General features: G+C 34.6%; 1 protein-coding gene across 1 annotated transcript in view; it reads left to right on the top strand.

Annotated features, from left to right (window-relative positions):
* Positions 1 to 461: 461 nt before the first annotated feature.
* Positions 462 to 20,135, top strand: part of LOC114332052 (uncharacterized) — a 149,292-nt gene continuing 129,618 nt past the window's right edge. Inside the window, exons 1-2 of the mRNA XM_050641406.1 lie at positions 462 to 556; positions 15,696 to 15,912. Coding sequence (XP_050497363.1) covers positions 15,711 to 15,912 — 202 coding nt within the window. The 5' untranslated portion in view covers positions 462 to 556; positions 15,696 to 15,710. The remainder of the gene's footprint in view (positions 557 to 15,695; positions 15,913 to 20,135) is intronic.

Genomic DNA, 20,135 nt, shown 5'->3' with positions numbered 1-20,135 from the left:
AGTAATGAGCGCATCATGACACTAGCTGCTACAAGTTATTATATATGGAAAGATAATAGCAAAACGTAGCGTTGAAGCAAGATGGATGTCTTGGCTACCCAATCTCAAGGAATGGTTGGACTGATCGTCTAAGAAGCTTTCCAGAGCAGCAGTAAAAGGTGCAAATAATAATGATCACCTGATAGCATCTTCAGAATAAAAAAATATTACTATTGGGATCTAAGTGTATTGCTACCTGTTCTATTTTTTATATTATGGACCTTGTTTTGCTGGTTTATACCCATTGAATAAGTTATATTTTTATTTAAATCAGCAGAAAGCGGTCTTCAATTAAAACATAAGAATCCTGCAATACGATGTTATTCTCTGTACATGCCGCCCACTTATATTAAAGCGTAATTAGGAATTTTTTATATAGATGATATCGACCAGGGAAAAACGGCATGCGCAATGATATAAACAATCCGGTCTTTCTGGGTAATACTTCGTCAGTTGAAATCCCCTGTGCCATTCGACTATAGTAAGCAAAGTTGATAAGTTTCATGAATTACTAACTGTGAGTATCTCCTATATTACTCTTTTATTTGTTATCTTATAGAAATTTTATCATTATCATCGCTACAAAAATAAATCAGCTCATTTTTATCACGACGGCCATTCTTAGGTTCTTCCATTATTTTCTAACTTCCCCTAATAGCTAAATATGTGAGGATTCGTGCCGAATTTGCTGTTATATAAATTTGTATGTGCAAAAACTGCAAATTTTGAAGTAAAATCACGCTTTTGTGGTATATTTAAACATGCAATATAATTCAACAGGTTTGAGTAGGTGGTTTATTGATTTTGAGTGCCTTCCGAGTTCGGGTGATTATGACTGAAATCACGCATTCCAGGACGATATGATGTTCTTCGAATATCCTTTCAATAAAAAATTTAATCATAACTTTTCAGGACTATACAGAGTCTAAAATTTCAAAAAGATTTTCCTGATGTTGTTCTAAATTTATTTCTGTCTGGTATCTCAGTGTTTTCAAAAATATCATTTGGAATAAACAGCAAATATTATAATTTTTCCTCTCAACTTAAAATAGTAAGATGTTTTGAAAAGACAACTTTAAAATGAACAAGCTGTTTGTTTTGTTACGTTGGAAACAAAACAAACAAAATGTATCTCTTAATTTACTCTTAGATATATTGTCTATTATACAAAAATTTGGACGTTTTATTATAATATTAAAACAAAATATTGTTGAGGTTCGCTTCTGATACGAGCTTATTTAAGGATAATTTATTTATTTATACGAAATAAACTTTACTTTATCAGACTAACAATAATATCTTAATATTGTTCTGAAGCTATTTTCTTGTGGCATCTTATTCAAAATATACTATTTTAATTGGGAATAAGCCACAATATCAGAAATTAAATTTATTTGACGTTTCGACTTCCACTTCGGAAATCGTTATTAAAATATAAAACATTAACAAATTAAACAAGTTTTGTTTTTGTTGCTTGAAAAAAAATTCTTCTAATAATTTTATTTTATTTGATTCGTCCATATTGTCAATTCAGACATATAATACACATTTTAAAGTAGGCGGCTTTAAAATGATATTGCCAATATTTGTGAGTTGCGTTCCTGGGACGACTTTATTGCAAGATAGTTCATTCGATTACATGAAATCAACTTTCTTCTTCTTCTTGTAGTGCCTATCCGTTTCGGATGTTGGCGACCATCATGGCAATCTGTACTTTGCACACTGCTGCTCTGAAAAGATTTGTAGTGGTTGTGTTGAACCACGTACGTAGATTTTTCAGCCACGAAATCCTTCGCCTTCCTGGTCCTCGCTTTCCCTCTACTTTTCCTTGTAAGACCAGTTGCAGCAGTCCATATCTTTCACTGTTCCTCATGATGTGACCGAGGTATTCGATTTTGGCTGTTTTTATTCTGATTAACAGCTCTTTTTCTTTTTGCATTCTCAGCAAAACACCCTCATTCGTAATGTGGTCGGTATATGATATCTTCAGGATTCGACGATAAAGCCACATCTCAGAAGCCTCAATTTTCTTGCAGGTGGCGTCTGTGAGAGTCCACGACTCAACTCCGTACAACAGTATAGGAAAGATATAACATCGTAGTAATCTGACTTTTATGGGTATCGACAAATCATGACATTTGAACAACTTTGACATTTTTTGAAATGCAGATCTTGCTTTCTCTATCCTACATTTGATTTCTATAGAATGGTCCCAATTTTCATTGACGTTCGTACCAATGTAGGTATATGTTTTTACTCTTTCTATTTGTTGACCATTCACACTGATTCGTCCAAATTGCTGTTTGTTCTTAGAGATAATCATACATTTTGTTTTCTTAGTGTTTAGTGAAAGTCCGTATCTCTGACTGACCTTCGCGATTCTGTTCATTAACTCCTGCAGGGCTTCAGAACTGTCAGCGAACACCACAGTGTCATCTGCGTATCTTATGTTATTGATATATTCTCCGTTAATTCGAATTCCGGCCTCAACATCATCCACTGCTTCTTGAAAGATTTCCTCAGAGTAGATGTTAAACAGCAGTGGGGATAGTATACATCCCTGACGGACCCCACGTTTGATTTTGATATCGTCGGATTCTCCTGCCTCTGTCCGGATAGAGGATGTTTGATTCCAGTACAGATTGCTGATAATCCTTAAATCACAGGTGTTAATTCCAATATTGGTTAATATCTCCATCAGCTTGTCGTGCTTTACTGTATCGAACGCTTTATGGTAATCAATGAAACATGCATAAATATCGCAATTTACGTCTCTACATCGTTGAAATAGCACTTGTATACTAAATAGAGCCTCTCTTGTACCCACTGCATTTCGAAAACCAAACTGTGTTCGGCTGATTTTTTCTTCGCACAGTCTATATATCCTTTGATGTATAATTTTTAAAAATAGTTTTAAAATATAGCTCATTAAGCTAATGGTTCGGAAATCACTGCAGGATACGGACTTTGTTTTCTTTGGTAAAGCAACAAACGTCGACTTCAACCATGTTTTTGGTATTACTCCGCTTAAATATATGTCGTTAAATATTTTGGTTAGGCGTTGAGTACCGTCGGTGTTAAATAGTTTTATGAGTTCAGCATATGAATTGTCAGGTCCAGGAGCTTTGCCATCTTTTAGTTGTGATATTGCTCTTTCCACTTCATCTGATGTGATTGGTAAGTGGTCATCACATATGTAGGATGGAGGTTGCTCGGATCTAGTATCATCAAAGAGTTCCTATATGTATTTTGTCCATATGCTCATTTCTTGATTTCTGTCTGTGATGATATTCCCCTGTTGGTCTCGCAATTTGTTATATTGTTATGTTATGTTCCATCTTATGGAACACCCTGTAAGATTGTAACTAATTTTAAAATATGGAGATTAAAGCTGCCTAAAATTTTTGTAAATAATTTTTTTTGTAATTTTTACTATTACAGATATACTGAGCTTCCTCACACTAATCAATCACCCTGTTTATATAAATATATTATTTCCCATTATAAATAGTTAAAATTGTAAAAATGCCACAAGAAAATAGCTTCAGAACAACATATTGTTTTTCTTCTAAGAATGAATTTTCGTTAGAACAAATAATTTTGACTCTATCGTATCGTATCGGATTAGGATTTAATGATTGACGTTGCGATTTGAGTAGTAATTTAGATATCTGTTGGTGTGTGTTGGCTTTTTATACACTTGAGTCTCATATCCAGCATCCTTCTTATAACACGACTAAGATATATTATAATAATAAAAATAATATTCATACCATTTATAATATCGTATGTGTGCTACATATAATTTAAATATAAGGTTTAATAGTTTATATCTATTTATATTAATAAAATCATCAAAATAAAACTTTAGCTAGTAACTCCATTTTAACTCTTTCACCACTGATTTTTTTTTAAATCTTAGGGACTGGAACTATTCACTTTTATAATCAGAATAATTTGTCCATTTATCCATCCAAGGAGGTGAGAACTTTTACCCACAACACTAGTTTTGACTGGGATTATAAGGTCATATAACAGACATTTTTATTTAAAAATAAGGTATCATTTTAATTACAATTGCATTATGAGTGGAATGTTAAAAAACACTTTTTGCATAAAGGTACATTGCATCTATATTAAAATCACAATAAAGATGCACTAGAAATAAACAAACCAAGACACGTTGGATGTTACGAGAAGCACTCCTAAATCATGACGTACAATGTATAAACTTTGTAAATCATGATTTGGGAGTGCTCCTTATAACATTCAACGTGTCTTGATTTGTTTATTTCCAGTGCATCTTTATTGTGATTTTAGTATATCACATAAAATTGTGTACCGTTTTCCTTTTCTTTTGGGAACAACTGGAACATCTTCTTTTATTATTAATTTGTTTTGGAAAGTGATTTAAATATTTGTTATAAGTTCTTAGATTTTTGTGTGCTTTGGATCTCACCATACTTATCAGCTTTCTAGCTCTACATACTAAATAACTAAAGAGGAACTTTCTTCCTTTAATTCTGAATCTCCGAAAATATTATCCATACAAGAATTAAAGATGTCATTAAAAATGATGTCATTACAGATGTCTCTATTATAGGTGGCAATCTTTTAATCAGCCAAATCAACCTCTTCCATCTGTTAATTGTAAAATGAAGGGTGAAGGAAAAAAACAGGGAATGTCACATTTTATGCGAAATTGAGATATTGATACTTTCTAACAGATATTTTATGTATTTACTATTTACAGTAGAGTGGTAGATAATAACTTGGACCGTCCGATAAATATGCCTGTTTAAAATAGTACTGCGAAGGAAAAAAAACTGGAAATGTCCACGCGTGAAAGATAAAAACAAGGAGAGTCCACTTGAACAAAAACAAAAATTAACTAATTAATTTGTTTTTATTGCGAGTTTAATCGTTTAGTTTCCTTTGTTTATGTTTGTTAGAAAGTTTTTCTTCTTCTTCTTAAGGGTGCCAGTCCATCCGAACGTTGGTGATAATTCTGGCTATGATGACTTTGTTAGTTGCTATACGGAATAGGTGTGTTGAGATCTTTCTACACCATACTCTCATGTTAGCAAAGCAGACTATTCTTCTTCGTTTTAGGCCCTGTTTCCTTCAATTTTACCTTGTAACTGCATTGGAGTAGCTCGTATCTGCCTTGATTTCTCAAGTCCTAAGTACGGCCCTTCACGATGTTGACTAAATCTGCGGTTGTGTTCATCCTCCGTAGCTGTAGTACTTCTTCATTGGTGACTTTGTCTGTGCATGGTATCTTTAGGATCCTTCTGTACAGACGTAGCTCAAAAGCCTGAAGTGTTAGAAACGGCACGGCCTATAAAGCTAGAATTAAGCCTAATGGAGTTTCTCAAGACATTAATGTGTGTTTTAAAGCATTCGTGTCAATACATGGTGTAACAAAGGGCAAAATTGAAAACTTACAAAAAAATTTAAAAGCTACAGGAACTTCTGGACAATACAAACGTGGTAAGCATGGTCCCCAGCATAGAAAGTTGCATCCAAAATCGCGTGAAGCAGTATATAACCACATAAAGTCTTTTAAAACTAGAATATCCTATTACAGTTTACACGAATCTAAGAAAAAGTATTTACCAGAGAGTTTGAACATTACAAAAATGTTCAACTTGTTCAAAGAAAAACATCCGACTATTAAAGTTTCTTACGTTACATATCAGCAAATTTCGTTTGCCCTTTGGTTACCCAAGATCAGACACATGTTCAGCATGTGATGAATTCCAGGCGAAATTAAAATCATTAAATTATTATAAGGTTGCTGCAGAAATTCGCAAATTAATAATTCAAAATGAGTTACACAAACGTAAGACACAGATATTCTATAATTTTAAAAAGGCTGCTCTCAAAAAGTCAAAAAAATCAGGCGACCATTGCATTAAACTATCAAAAAAATAATGTATTTCCTTTTGTTATAATTTTTATTGCCATTATTATTGTCATAATTTTGTTTTCAGTCTTTCTATCAGCTGGTGCAACTAATGTTTGTAACGTAAAATATAACGTGATGTTTGGACAGTCCTTGTTTTTTTCAGATTTTATTTGTAGTTAGCTACTTTTTAATTTTTTTATCTCTGTTCTATAAAAAATTGGTTGAAATGTGTTTATGTATTAAATACAATGTACTTTAAGTTTACTAAATAAACATAATAAATAATAAATAGTATTTCTTCAGTGCAATGGTTTAAAGATATGTAGTCACAAACATTAAATTTCCTATTTTCTCAAAACAAAGATAACGTGACATTCCTTATTTTTTCCCTTACCCTTCAAATACTATAGCTTTAGGGCAATTAAAAGTACATTTTTGACATCTTTTTCGTTTTCTTTCAATCTATGATATAGATGGTGAGTGGCAGTTTGATAAACGTAGAATTTCTTTAGTATTCTGCCAGTACACCTTTACCATTTACCAGTGAATCAGATACACCTTTAGATAGTTTCTTATCGATAAAAAAGGAGAGTATTCTTTCTGTGTTTCACGTATGCACCAACGCATGGAAACTTAAAATTATTCCAAGATATAGGTACCTACTCTCATCAAGAGTCCCACCTAGTGGTATGATTTTTTTACTGGAGTAAATTTTGAAGTCGTATATAATATAACCAGTCATGGAATCGTATCGTTGGCATAATTTGTTATCCCTCTTGATTGGTTTGTTAGGTATGTTTGAGAGATGACCAGCCATCGACTTTTACCATCGTGGATGGATTGGTAAGAAGATTCACTCTTGCCTTTTGAAATCACGTTTTTAAACATTTCATGACGTCTTCTAAATCGTATGCTTTAGAACACTGTTCAGGCTATGTTGGGTCAGTAGTGAGTATAATATGTTTTTAAAGTAGGGAAGTACTTATTATCTCTATCGATAGCAACTTTTATTATATACAGCAGTAATGATAAAAACTAGACACCCCTATCACAAAAGTACAGCTAAATACAGTGTGCGGCAAAATAAAAAGTACTGGAATGAATATTGAGATGTCTATGATTATTTATATATTTAGTATACATGATATAGCCTTACAAACATTATTCAAAACATATGTTAAACATTCCCTCTGGCACGAAAAAAATCTTTAATTCTAGTCCGCAATTCCGGCGTGTCAAACGGTGGATGGGTCTGCCTTTTTCAGCATTCCCCATATGTTCGCATCAGCAGGTGGCGTTAGGTCTGGTGAGTGGTGATCTTCCAAAATGATTGAGCAGTATCTTCCTCTTCTTCTTCTTCTTGTTTTTCTTAACTCAGGCGAGATTCGTTAGTCTCTGGCACTTGGTCATAAGACCTTTGTACCAAACCCTGTTCTTCTCCTTAAACTTTAATAAGTCCTGTGGTCTCAACGAAGGCCAACAGTTTTCTTATTGGTAGTTTTAGGATCTCTTCTGGTTCAAACTTCATTTGACCAGTGAAGTCCTGCCTTACATCACCTAGCACACTGCAATGGCATAGTATGTGTAAAATGTGTATGGTAGTATCTTCTTCCATTACGCACTTTCTGCACCATGGTTAATTCACCTTACCTAGTTTGTATAGGTGATTTCTTAAACGGCAATGTCCATTCACCATTTCAGTGACCGTTTTGATCTCTCGTTTATTGAGGTTCATCAAACTGTTTGAGAATTTTTTATCAATATTCTTGAGTATTTTTTTAGTCTCGATTTGCATTTGAGTGGTTCTCCATTTATTTTGATGATTCTTTATCAGACATTTGTGAACCTCGTTTTTCATAGCATCTTTAGTGATGCCACATAAAGGTTCTGGGAGTTCAAAAGTTTCTCTCGAGCCTTGTTTCGCTAACATATCTGCTCGTTCGTTCCCATACACCCCTTCATGACACGGCACCCATATTAAAGACACTTTATTGTCTTTTACCAGGTTATTGAGTAGATCTTTGTAGATCACTAGTTTTGATTTGGTGAGAGGGTTCTTTACAGCCAGAATAGCCGATTGGTTATCTGTGTAAATGTCGATTCTCTTAGCTTTAGGCTCTTCATCAATGATTTTATCAATGCAGGCCACCAAAGCAAAAACTTCAGCCTGGAACACAGTTGTGTGTTGACCTAGGCTGTAAGATTTATTGTAGTTACATGTTTGCCCAAAGACTCTTGATCCAGTACCATGGGCAGTTTTAGATCCATCAATGAACCATATTAAGTCCCCATTAATATTTGGGACTTTTTGTTCTCTAGATGGTATAATTGTGTTAATCTTCTCAGTGAAGATTAGTTCTGGTGTCATCATATCTGAGTTCATCATAAAGTGGATTCCTCAAGTATAGTACCAGTAATGTTTGTGTGGCTATTCAATACATAATTCGACCTTCAAGTATTGTTTGCTTTTAGTCTCAGGATGATCATAAAGGTTACCGCCGAAATATATAATTCCAGCAGAGGGAGACCTGTGATAGTCTCTAATGAAGCTGTTCCTGTACTATTCAAGGCTCCTGTTATATTTAGAAGCGCTTGTCTTTGTAGGGTGGTGAGGGTGGTCACACAAGATTGCAAAGCCGTCTTTCTCCACCAGAGTACTGACCCATAAGTGACTGTCGGTCATATCACTGATGTGTATAACCAAGAGATCACCTTTGGTTTCAATCCCCAGGTTTTACCTACAACTAGTCTGCACTTCCAGAAGAGTCGCTTAGCCCGATTGGTTATATTGGTAATATGAGTATTCCAATTGAGTTTCGATTCCAGGGTTACCCGTAGATACTTAACCTCATTGGTTCTTTCCAGTACATCTCCAAATAATTTCAGCTCACTCAGTGCAGTAAGCTTCCTCTTATTTGTAAAGGTTACCAGTTTAGTTTTAGAAGGGTTAACGGAGAGATTCAAAAACTCTCGAGTAACGAGTTTAAACTAATTATATGATAAATTACCATAATACTCTAGAGGAAGACGTTTATTACACCCGCTGCAGACACCAGGTACTTTGCACACTCTCGCCGACCTCATATTCATTTTCAGCGACCCCAAAAACCCCCCGAGTTACAAGTTTGGGCCAATTATTTAACAAATTGCCATAATACTCCAGAGGAAGACGTTTATTACACACGCTGCAGGCACCAGGTAGTTTGCACACTCTCGCCGACCTCATATTCGTTTTCAGCGACCCAAAAAACCCCGGATTAAGAAAATTTACCGAGTTGCAAATTTATAATAATTCCCTATTTCAAAATGCACTTTTGAAATGCATTTTTCTTATGCACAAATGCAATTTCAGATTTCTTATTCATTACATTAGTTCACAAAATTTCCTGACATTCTCACGAATCCAACGCACCAATCCGCATTAAAATCCGTCTTACTACAAACAAAACGACACTTCAATCCTTCAATGCCTCGACTAAAATACATCTAGTTCAGATTATTGCCAGTTTAATTCCAGAAGATTTCTTTGAGCAATGTTATTCTAGGAATAAAATTTTTCGAATGTATTTTCCAAGTTACAACGTGTTTACATACGGATTCAACTTTACCATTCCCATTTCTACGTTCTTCATTCGATGAATTGAATAGCGTTCATCATCTCTGCTTATGTCTGATCCTTCAGTATCGCTGTTACCTTCCTCCTCTTATATATAGACCTTCCTCCTCAGTAATATAGTCAGACTCATCAGATTCTGTAAACGGTTCTTCTATTGAGTCAGTTACATTATTTACAGCTTATTCTAACTCTTTTTCACTAAGAAGCCGGTTTCATCTCATATCTGAAAGAGCAAAAGTTTATTACTGATAATAATTCTGATCCCACATAAAATTACGGTACCTAGGAAATAAACTGTCTCACTAGATTATTGTTTGCAGAAACACCATAAATTTCAATTACTATTTATTATACTTTACTTGTTATAATTTTAACGTCTGGCACGCTTTATTCTTTAATTTGAGTAGAAATAAGTTAAGTTCATAAATAAACAGTTTCTTGAAAGTTCATAAATAATAGTTTAGTCGGCCATGCACGTTCTACAATAAATTGATGTGACGTTCGGTAATTTCATCGTTTTTTGATACTTTTATGTTAGTGCAACTTTTCTCAGAAGTAAATACTTTTAAAGTTATAATCAAAAAAACGAAAAAAAATCGAATTTTTCGTTCATTTTTTAACATTTTGATTATTTAAACAATATTCCGGACCTTTTTGAGTGGGAGGATAACTCAATTATTATTACTCTTTCTCCATTTAGAAGGATGCCTTCGCCTATTCCGTATAGAGCATCGATAAAAATTATCTCTGACAAACAAATTTTTTACCATCAGCTTTTTCAGACTTCTTATCGGAATTTTTCTAATTATGCAAGTCATTGTATATCGCAAAGCCCCAGTATGTTAATATTCATTCTGCACATTTCCGACACAGCGTTATCCAGTTCGCCTGATTGGTATAAACTTCTTACGTTCCATGTTCAAATTTTGAGAGCTATAGAGTTATTCTTATTTGTTTGACAGACATTTGCCTTGGTGATGACCTTAGAAACCTTATCGTCTAAATCTGATTGTCGTCCCATGCCGGATCAAGGATTTTGAGCACCATGATCATTAAGATAATTATGGATTAGTGGGTCCCTGATAATACTAAGGATATCCATGCGGATCTTTAATATGGTGTCCCGTGGTTTTCCTCATATCAATGATGTTAATGCTGTGTTTCCTCATCGCTTCCGTGGAAGTGCCCTACCACGTGTCGGTTCTTCCATCCGTACCTGTTGACCATCCGGGTCTGCTGACTGGACACTGTAGACTCAATAGACACTTGAGTCTCATAGGCCTGACAGAAGAGGACACCTGTCGGTTCTGTCTAGAAGAAGAGGAAACCGCTCTACACCTTCTGTGTCATTGCCAAGGTCTCGCACGAGTGCGGTTTCTAGAACTTGGTGAGGAAAAACCGGAAGCACCAGGCTACATGAAAAGGCCACTATCAATGCTGTTAAGTCTCATTAAGAGGACTAAGCTAGATGAAGTGCTTTAAAAGAAAGGGGAAACACAATAGATCTACTAAGGTCGCAGTGTATCAGCCTCTATTGGCCGCCCCATTTTCTACATTCTACATTCTAAATTCTACCTGTTGACCAACAAGTGGGGGATTATTTATACCGGTAATCGTTCGCTTAATTTATAACCCCTTGTGTCCAATAATAGACCGATCCAGGATTATTTTCCTTACGCTCTATCCTGGTACTTATGCTGCTGCTGCTCGACATCCAAGTATATGAGAAGGAAAGCTTTGGTAAGGGAACATCCATAAACTATGTCGTTCAAAATGGGGTGGGGGGATTTTGCTTATTACGATGGTATACGACAGGGGGGAGGGGGTCGTTTGGTATATTTAAATTTGTCACTATTGTCTCTATAAATATAATTTTTTACTAGCTTCTACCAGAAAGCAGCTTTTTTTTAAAGTATCAGATAGATAATCATATAGAAACGTAAAACTTCAATGCTAGCTAAGTATATAATATTAATTTCATTATATAATATGCTGATATAAATGAAATTGAAAATAAATGAAAACAAAAGGTTCGCTAATATAAATATACCCTATTTTAGAATTAAATTTCATTGCTTATATCGCATATTTCGTTTTTATCAATCATAGCCTTAAATAATATTACTAGCACTTTTGTACAGATAGTGCCGTCGCCAGGAGGGTACAACGGCATCCTTTATTTAAATGGACTTATCCAAGTTTTTTATGTATTTTGACCCGTAGAACACGATTTTTTTGGGTAACAGTTGATCCGGATGTCGATAAGATTGTTATAAACAAAGAACTTGCAGAATTTCATAATACATAACAATTTTTCGCAAAGCAAAACTTTTTTTGTATTTTTTGGGTTATTGTAAGCAAAAATGTTCTTACAAGTTTTTTCGTAAGATGCATAGTTTTCGAGATAAACGCGGTTAAACTTTCAAAAATCGAAAACTTTTATTTTACCCGAATAACTTTTGATTAAAAAATAAAATATCAATTCTGCTTACCGCATTTGAAAGTTCAAGTCAAATTAAACCGGTTTTGATTATTTTCATTGCTAAAAATTAATTTTCTTATTGTTAAACAAAGCTATAAACAAATAGTGTTTAATGAAATGTGAAGAGCGTTTTGACCCGTACCCAATGCATGCGTTTTAATGCATGCTACGTAGAAAAAGCTTACTTGTAGGCGCTTGCACTTGTACCTACTCGTTCGATTTTAAATGAGAGATGCATTGAAAAAATCACTCAAGCACTATCTGTTTATAGCTTTGTTTAACAATAAAAAAATTAATTTTTAGCAATACAAATAATCAAAATTGTTATAATTTGACTTAAACTTTCAAATGCTGCAAGCAGAATTGCTATTTTATTTTTTAGTTAAAAGTTATTCGGGTTCAAAAGTTACAATTTTTCGATTTTTGAAAGTTCAACCGAGTTTATCTCGAATACTATGCATCCTACGAAAAAACTTACTTACTTCAAACAAAAAAATACAAAAAATACAAAAAAATGTTTTGTTTTGCGAAAAATCGCTGTTATGTAGATAGTTCTGCAAGTTCTTTGTTTATAACAATCTTATCAACATCCGGATCAACTGTTACCCAAAAAATTCGTGTTCTACGGGTCAAAATACATAAAAAAACTTGGGTAAGTCCATCTAAATAAAGGAGGCCGTTGTACCCCCACCCCCCTGGCGACAGCACTAAAAATAACGAACAACAAAACATTGTTATTTGTGTTTAAACAAACGCTTCTATACAGAACAACGTCTGGAAGCAATAAATATTAAACTGTTAGTTCATGTATTTACTGCTTACTATGTATGAAACAATTCTAAAAGAATAAATAGAAATAAAATATTCTATTCTATTTAGTTAGTACATGGTATCTATACTTATAGTCTAAGAGCTAGTGAACCCTCCGACTAACAGTCGTCCTGTAAGGCTAGAAATTTTTCTAGTGATAATTCATAGCACACCAAGGCTAAAAACCATGACCTGGCAGGCCTCAGTGGTGCACGTGTATCTACCAGGTGAATCGAAAAGTGCAAATTTAGGGGGTAAAATAAACTTTCTCCTGTAAGGTTTAAATTTAAGTATGTGTTTGAGTAAGTCATTCAGAAGAAATGTGTACAATGACAGGCGATTCTGAAGAGCATAAGACCTTGCCAGGCGAGGGGAAAGATTAGGGGGTGTTTCCTAAAATTATTCCTTTTGCATCGAACAATTTTTTTTTAGGTTTTTTGAATCATTCCAAACAGAAAACGTCTTTAGTGATTTTTCCCTTAAGTTAACAGTTTTTGTTATATAAGCGATTGAAAATTTTGAAAATTGCGAAATCGGCCATTTTTAACCCTAAATCGGACATTTATCTGAAAATTTCAATGTTGCCAAGATACGTAGATATTCTTTAAACATTGATTGATGAAATTCCGAAGAGTTTTTTGCAATAAAATATCGAAAACCCCTTTGTTTTTTAATTGCTAATCAAGCAGGTGCGACACTGTAGTATAAGTGAGGACGTTTGAGTTTGCATAAATTCATTATCTCGAGAATGGGCAAATTTCAAGAGAAATCCTCAGACAGGTCGATTTTTATTTTTAAATTAGGACTTTTTGGCATATATATAATACTAGTGACGTCATCCATCCGAGCGTGATGACGTAATCGATGATTTTTTAAATGATAGTAGGGGTTGTACGATAGCTCATTTGAAAGGTTATTGAATTTTCTATTCACTAATATAAACATTAACATAATTATTTATACAGGGTGTACAAAAATTTTTTTTTATTAAATTATTTTTGATTAAATTTGACAAATAAAAGAAAAAAATTTTTTGTACACCCTGTATAAATAATTATGTTAATGTTTATATTAGTGAATAGAAAATTCAATAACCTTTCAAATGAGCTATCGTACAACCCCTACTATCATTTAAAAAATCATCGATTACGTCATCACGCTCGGATGGATGACGTCACTAGTATTATATATATGCCAAAAAGTCCTAATTTAAAAATAAAAATCGACCTGTCTGAGGATTTCTCTTGAAATTTGCCCATTCTCGAGATAATGAATTTATGCAAACTCAAACGTCCTCACTTATACTACAGTGTCGCACCTGCTTGATTAGCAATTAAAAAAAAAACAAACGGGTTTTCGATATTTTATTGCAAAAAACTCTTCGAGATTTCATCAATCAATATTTAAAGAATATGTACGTACCTTGGCAACATTGAAATTTTTAGATAAATGTCCGATTTAGGGTTAAAAATGGCCGATTTCTCAATTTTCAAAATTTTCAATCGCTCATATAACAAAAACTATCAACTTAAGAGAAAAATCACTAAAGAAGTTTTCTGTTTGAAATGATTCAAAAAACCTAAAAAAAAGTTGTTCGATGCAAAAAGAATAATTTTAGGAAAAACCCCTAATCTTTCCCCTCGCCTGGCAAGGTCTTATGCTCTTCAGAATCGCCTGTCACTGTACACATTTCTTCTAAATGACTTACTCAAACACATACTTAAATTTAAACCTTACAGGAGAAAGTTTATTTTACCACCTAAATTTGCACTTTTCGATTCACCTGGTAGATACACGTGCACCGCTGAGGCCTGCCAGGTCATGGTTTTTAGCCTTGGTGTGCTATGAATTATCACTAGAAAAATTTTTAGCCTTACAGGACGACCGTTAGTCGGATGGTTCACTAGCTCTTAGACTATTAAAAGAAATGACATTGAAATCAAAACAAAATAAGTATTAAGATTTATATGATGCAGTTAAGAAATCTTAGGAACTCCGGTAAGTGTTATCTTTTGTCCAAATAAGGCTAATCCGTTGTCCAGTGAATTAAGAGAAAAAAGTACGCGGATATTAATGAGCTACATAATAATACTGATTTGGATACCTTCGTAAATAAAGTTTGAGAGTTAACTTAAAAAAATCCAGAAATAACACGGAATTTAAAAAAAAATCACTAAAAGGGTGTTCATGGGTTGAAATTACGTCGTCGGCATGAGGGGGGCTGACTGTAAATGAAGGTCATCACATACGACGGAAGTGAGGAAGGGTATTAAAAACTCCAAAATTTTCACGACGTAGTTTATGGATGTTCCCTAATTAGGAGGTTTTGGACATAATTCCTCCCAGGTTACAAGAGATTGGAAGATAATTTTGGCTCATGTGGGCAGGGTTGCATCCCTGAATAGATTTATCTTTTGGAACATAAAAAGTATCTACCCACTAGGGGCCGTTCAAGTATTACGTAATGCAGGTTTGGGGGGGGGGGGTCAAAAATCTTCAAATATTGCGTTAAATAATAGTTAAACGCCCATTACAGTGCGTTACGTAGGGGGAGGGGGTCAAAAATCTTCAAAAATCGCGTTACGTAATACTTGAACGCTCTCCTACCACCGTTCTATGAACGGGTCTTCTTTTTAACGACGTAGGTTGATTGCCTAAATTTCGAACACTTTTTTTATCTGGGCTCAGAACTGACTGTCCTACTATTAAGCGATTGACCTAACCCACAAGTAGAGTTATATTTTCTTTCATTTCAGCTAATTTAAAGTTAATTAAAACACTGGGGTTCTTATCCGGCGGCCATTTACTCTATCTCATATCCTATATTTTTGTTATAGGTTTTCCGTTGAACTATGCGGGCTGAGCTTTGGATACTTGTGGGAATATACCTTTGCAACACAGCGTCTGGACAAGGAGATTCTCTCCGCAGCGCTTTGAATGCAATTAATAGACGAGAAAAGGACTTAGATCGTGACTATGACGAAGGCGAATACGGTTACCCTATAGAACATCCCGAGGATGTCGTCTTTCTCAACCCTGAAGGATATGTTAGAGGTAAAATTTAATATATATGTTTAATAGTTACCGCGTTATTTTTTTCTATACTTTATTTGGTCGCAACTGGCAGCTAATTACAAATGCAAATCTTCACTAATCTGCAAACAGCAGATAAAGTGGTCAAACTGAAGTCACTCAAAATAATATCCTCTCCTCTTCAAATGTAGTTTTACAGGTTAAAAAAGGGGACTCCCATATATAAATGGGAGTTATAGGTTTAAGTTAAATCGGATACATCGTATTGATATCTATCATTTAAGCAATGTCCGTAAATTAAAAACTTACTGATTTACTTAAATTATAAATTTACATATAGGACGCTGAAGAAATGCCCCAAGATTGGCACAAGTCCATTGTAATGCCCATACACAAAAATGGAGCTAAAATTGAATGCGCAAACTACAAGGCCGTATTTACAGGGGGGCTTGAGGGGCTATAGCCCGAAGCGGCAGATTTTAAAAGGCGGCAATTTTTAGCACGAACTTTTTGGTGGCGACGGCGATCTCAAAAAATTGCGAATTTTAAAGATTTACTAACTTATCTTGTCATTCTTGACAGGCTTCTGACAGAGATGACGAAGCGAAAGGAAATATACGACGAGGTGTCTGCACGGTTTGAGCTTCTTTCTTCAGGGGTTGGCTGGGAACGTGGACAAATCACTATAAGTGCCAAAAAGCTCTGCAACGAATACACTAAAGATCTCCCAGATTTTGAAACATTTGCTAACGAATGTGTCCACTTTTTTGGTTTTGTCAAAAGTGTTGACAAAGAGCCACCAAAAACATTTGTTGAGCTTCTGCAGTTGGTTTACAACACAGGGTTACAAGAGTTGTGCCCATACATGGACATCGCACTCAGGCTATTTCTCACTACACCAGCGTCAAACTGCTCTGCAGAGAGATCGTTTTCCGTGCTGAAAAGAATTAACAATTACCTCCTATCATCACAGACACACGAACGCCTCAATGAGATGGCAGTATTAACGATCGAAAGAGAAATTACGAAGTCACTTAACTTCGACGATGTGATTGACTCGTTTGCCCAATGTAAATCACGGAGGAAGAATCTGTAATTTAATAAAACAGTTTTCAACCAAATGAATTGTTTAATTTAATTTTAAAATGTATAGGTACTTTGTTGTTTTGTAAGTAAGTAAGAACTATGCTATGAGATTCACTAAAATTATGCATCATCTGTTTCTGTTGTACATGCTCATATACCTAAAGTTATTACTTTAATTAAATTATGAATTAGCAAAATAACGTATTTTTTATTAAGTATATCATACTGTACATTACATTATGAATCAAAATAAATAGGTAGATTCAATATTGATACTTTTAGATGTACCCCAGGATTATAAAGCTGATATTGCGCTACGTATTAATGCTAGAAAATCATGAATGAGGACTTCCTGGAAGTCCAATTCCTCCGGGATGGAGAGAGTATAATTTTGCATTATTTAGCGTTTTCTATGTTTACGTTAAAAAGGCGGCAAAATCAAGATAGCCCGTAGGCGGCAAAATCGTAAATCCGGCCCTGGCAAACTATAGAGGAATATCTTTGTTAGAGATAATATACAAGGTGCTTGCCATATTAATCAAAAAACGACTAGAAAACTATGTGAAGAAGAGTCTAGGAGAATACCAGGGAGGACTTTGGTAGGGGAAGATCAACAACCGATCAAATTTTTATGCTGAAACAAATCCTGATCAATTGCAATGAATACATTTTTCCAGCACAAGTACTGGTTATTGATTACAAGGCTGCTTACGATACAATAGACAGAAGTAAAATAATAGAAACGCTAAAAGGGTTCCAAGTACCAACAACAATAATAAGATTAGTAAAAATGACACTAAGAACAACCATTTGTGCTGTAAAATGCAATGGTTGGTACAGTTTCTGAAGAACTTAAAGTGACAAGGGGGTTCGTCAAAGAGACCCATTGTCCACTTTGTTATTCAATATACCTCTGGAAAAAGTTGTGAGGGATAGTGGGATAATAGGTCCGGAACCTTTTTCTACAAGGAACACCAATGCCTGGCGTATGCTGATGATGTGGTTCTTATTGCACGAAGTGGAGAAAAACTGGCAAGCAAGGCAAAAAGGTTGTTTCTGGCTAGCGCTAAGATCGGATTAAAAGTGAATGTCAATAAATCCAAGTCAGTACATGGAAATTACGAGGAAAGAAAGAAGGAAACAGCATGGGACAGTTTAAGTTAGAGGTAGAGGTTGGATCAGAGATAGAATTTGAGAGGGTGGATGAATATATGAATTTGGGTATAGGTACCTACTTATCGATTCAGGTATCCGCAACAACAACAGACCATCCGAATGAGCAGATTGAAGACTTCTACGATGATATCTCAACGGCACTGAAAGAAACACCAACACACTACACGATTATATGCGGCGACTTTAACGCAAAGATCGGTCTAAAGCAGGATAAACAGAAAACATCACTAGGTTTTGGATCCAAAGGCAGAAACGAGCGTGGACAAACACTACTAGAATTTCTATTAAAACAAAATCTATACCAGATGAATAGTTTCTTCTCTAAAAAAGACCACAGAAGACAGACGGGGAAAAGCCCAGATGGCAAAACCAGAAACGAGATAGACTACATAATCAGTGACAAAAAATATATATTCAACGATGTCACAGTCCTTAATAGCTTTACCACAGGCAGTGATCATAGAATAGTAAAAGCCAAAGTAAAATTAGACTTAATAACAGAAAGATCCAAAATGACTAGGAAGAAAGCCAACCCAATATGGAACGACCCAACGAATTTAAATGAATACCAGGGCAATATCAATAAAATCCTACAACAAAATGAGTGCATGAATAATGTAAATGCTCTAAACGAAAATATCGTAGAAGCTATTCGAGAGGCTCAAGTAAAATGCTGCTCTAAAAGACGCCAAGATGAAAAAACAACCATTGAAACAAAGCTACTAATGGAAACTAGAAGAAAAATCAAAGGAAACGAAAGCATTGGCGGAGAAGAACTGCGAAAAATAAATAAAGAATTATCAAAAGCTATAAGGAAAGATTTAAGGAAATTTAAGAATGAAAATGTCCACCGAACTATAGAAGAGAATATATATATAATCATATCCCTTCTACCATACAATGGTGTAGGATTGCAACATTAATCTACCAAATTAACATATCTAGTTTTACATAGGTACTTACAAATATACAAATTACACTTTTACATCTAATTCTACATTTCTAAAATTAATTTCATTAATTCTATAAAAGTATCAGTTATCTATATACAAATTTTTTCCACTCTTTTCTGTCTTGTGCTATGGCTTTGGCATCTGTCCAGTTTGATCTTTTCTTTTGCAGAATGGCTCCTATTGCTTTATCCCATGTTTGTCTGGGTCTTCCTCTCTTCCTATTTTTTGATATTTTTGCTTCCCATACTCTTCGAACTGGTCTAGTTTCTTTCATTCGTTGTAGATGTCCCCACCAACATAATTGTCTTTGCTCTATATACTCCAATGTGGATGGTATTTTTAACTCTCTTCTTATGTCTACATTCCGTAGTCGGTCTAATTTAGTGACGCCTTTTACTCTTCTCAGGAACTTCATTTCCATGGCTTGGATCTTGCTTTTTTGTCGGTTTGTTAAGACCCAAGATTCGCTGCCGAAGGTTAGTACTGGTCTATAGATTGATTTGAACACTTTTATTTTTGTTTCTCTTGAAATTTCTTTTCTACTGATAAATTTTTTATTCATTGTATGGTACAGCTTTATTGTTTTGTCTATTCTATTGTTTACTTCAGCATCTTGAGTGCCTGCCTGGTCAATTATTACACCTAGATAAGAGAAAGTTTTCACTTGTTCAATTTGTGTTCCTTCAATTTCTATTCTTAGCTCCTGTCTCTCTTCACCGATCTGTAGTACTTTGGTCTTGCTTTTGTTTATTACCATTTCATTTTCGATGAATACTCTGTTCCATATTTCAATGTTGTGTTGTAAATCTTTTTCACTTCTTGCAATTAACACCAAGTCGTCTGCAAACACTCCTTCTGATATTTCTACTCTACGAAGATATCTGTGTCCAACATTTAATTTTCTGCTTTCTATTGTGCATCTTTTAATTATTTGGTCCATAAACAATATAAACAGCGTTGGGCTAAGAGCTCCGCCTTGTCTTAGTCCTCCTGTTACTGTGAAAGTGTTTGATCTATTGTTGTTACTAA

This window comes from Diabrotica virgifera, chromosome 10 (genome assembly GCF_917563875.1).
Source record: "Diabrotica virgifera virgifera chromosome 10, PGI_DIABVI_V3a".
In the NCBI taxonomy this organism is placed as follows: domain Eukaryota; kingdom Metazoa; phylum Arthropoda; class Insecta; order Coleoptera; family Chrysomelidae; genus Diabrotica; species Diabrotica virgifera.
This window is presented reverse-complemented; position numbering and strand designations above follow the sequence as displayed.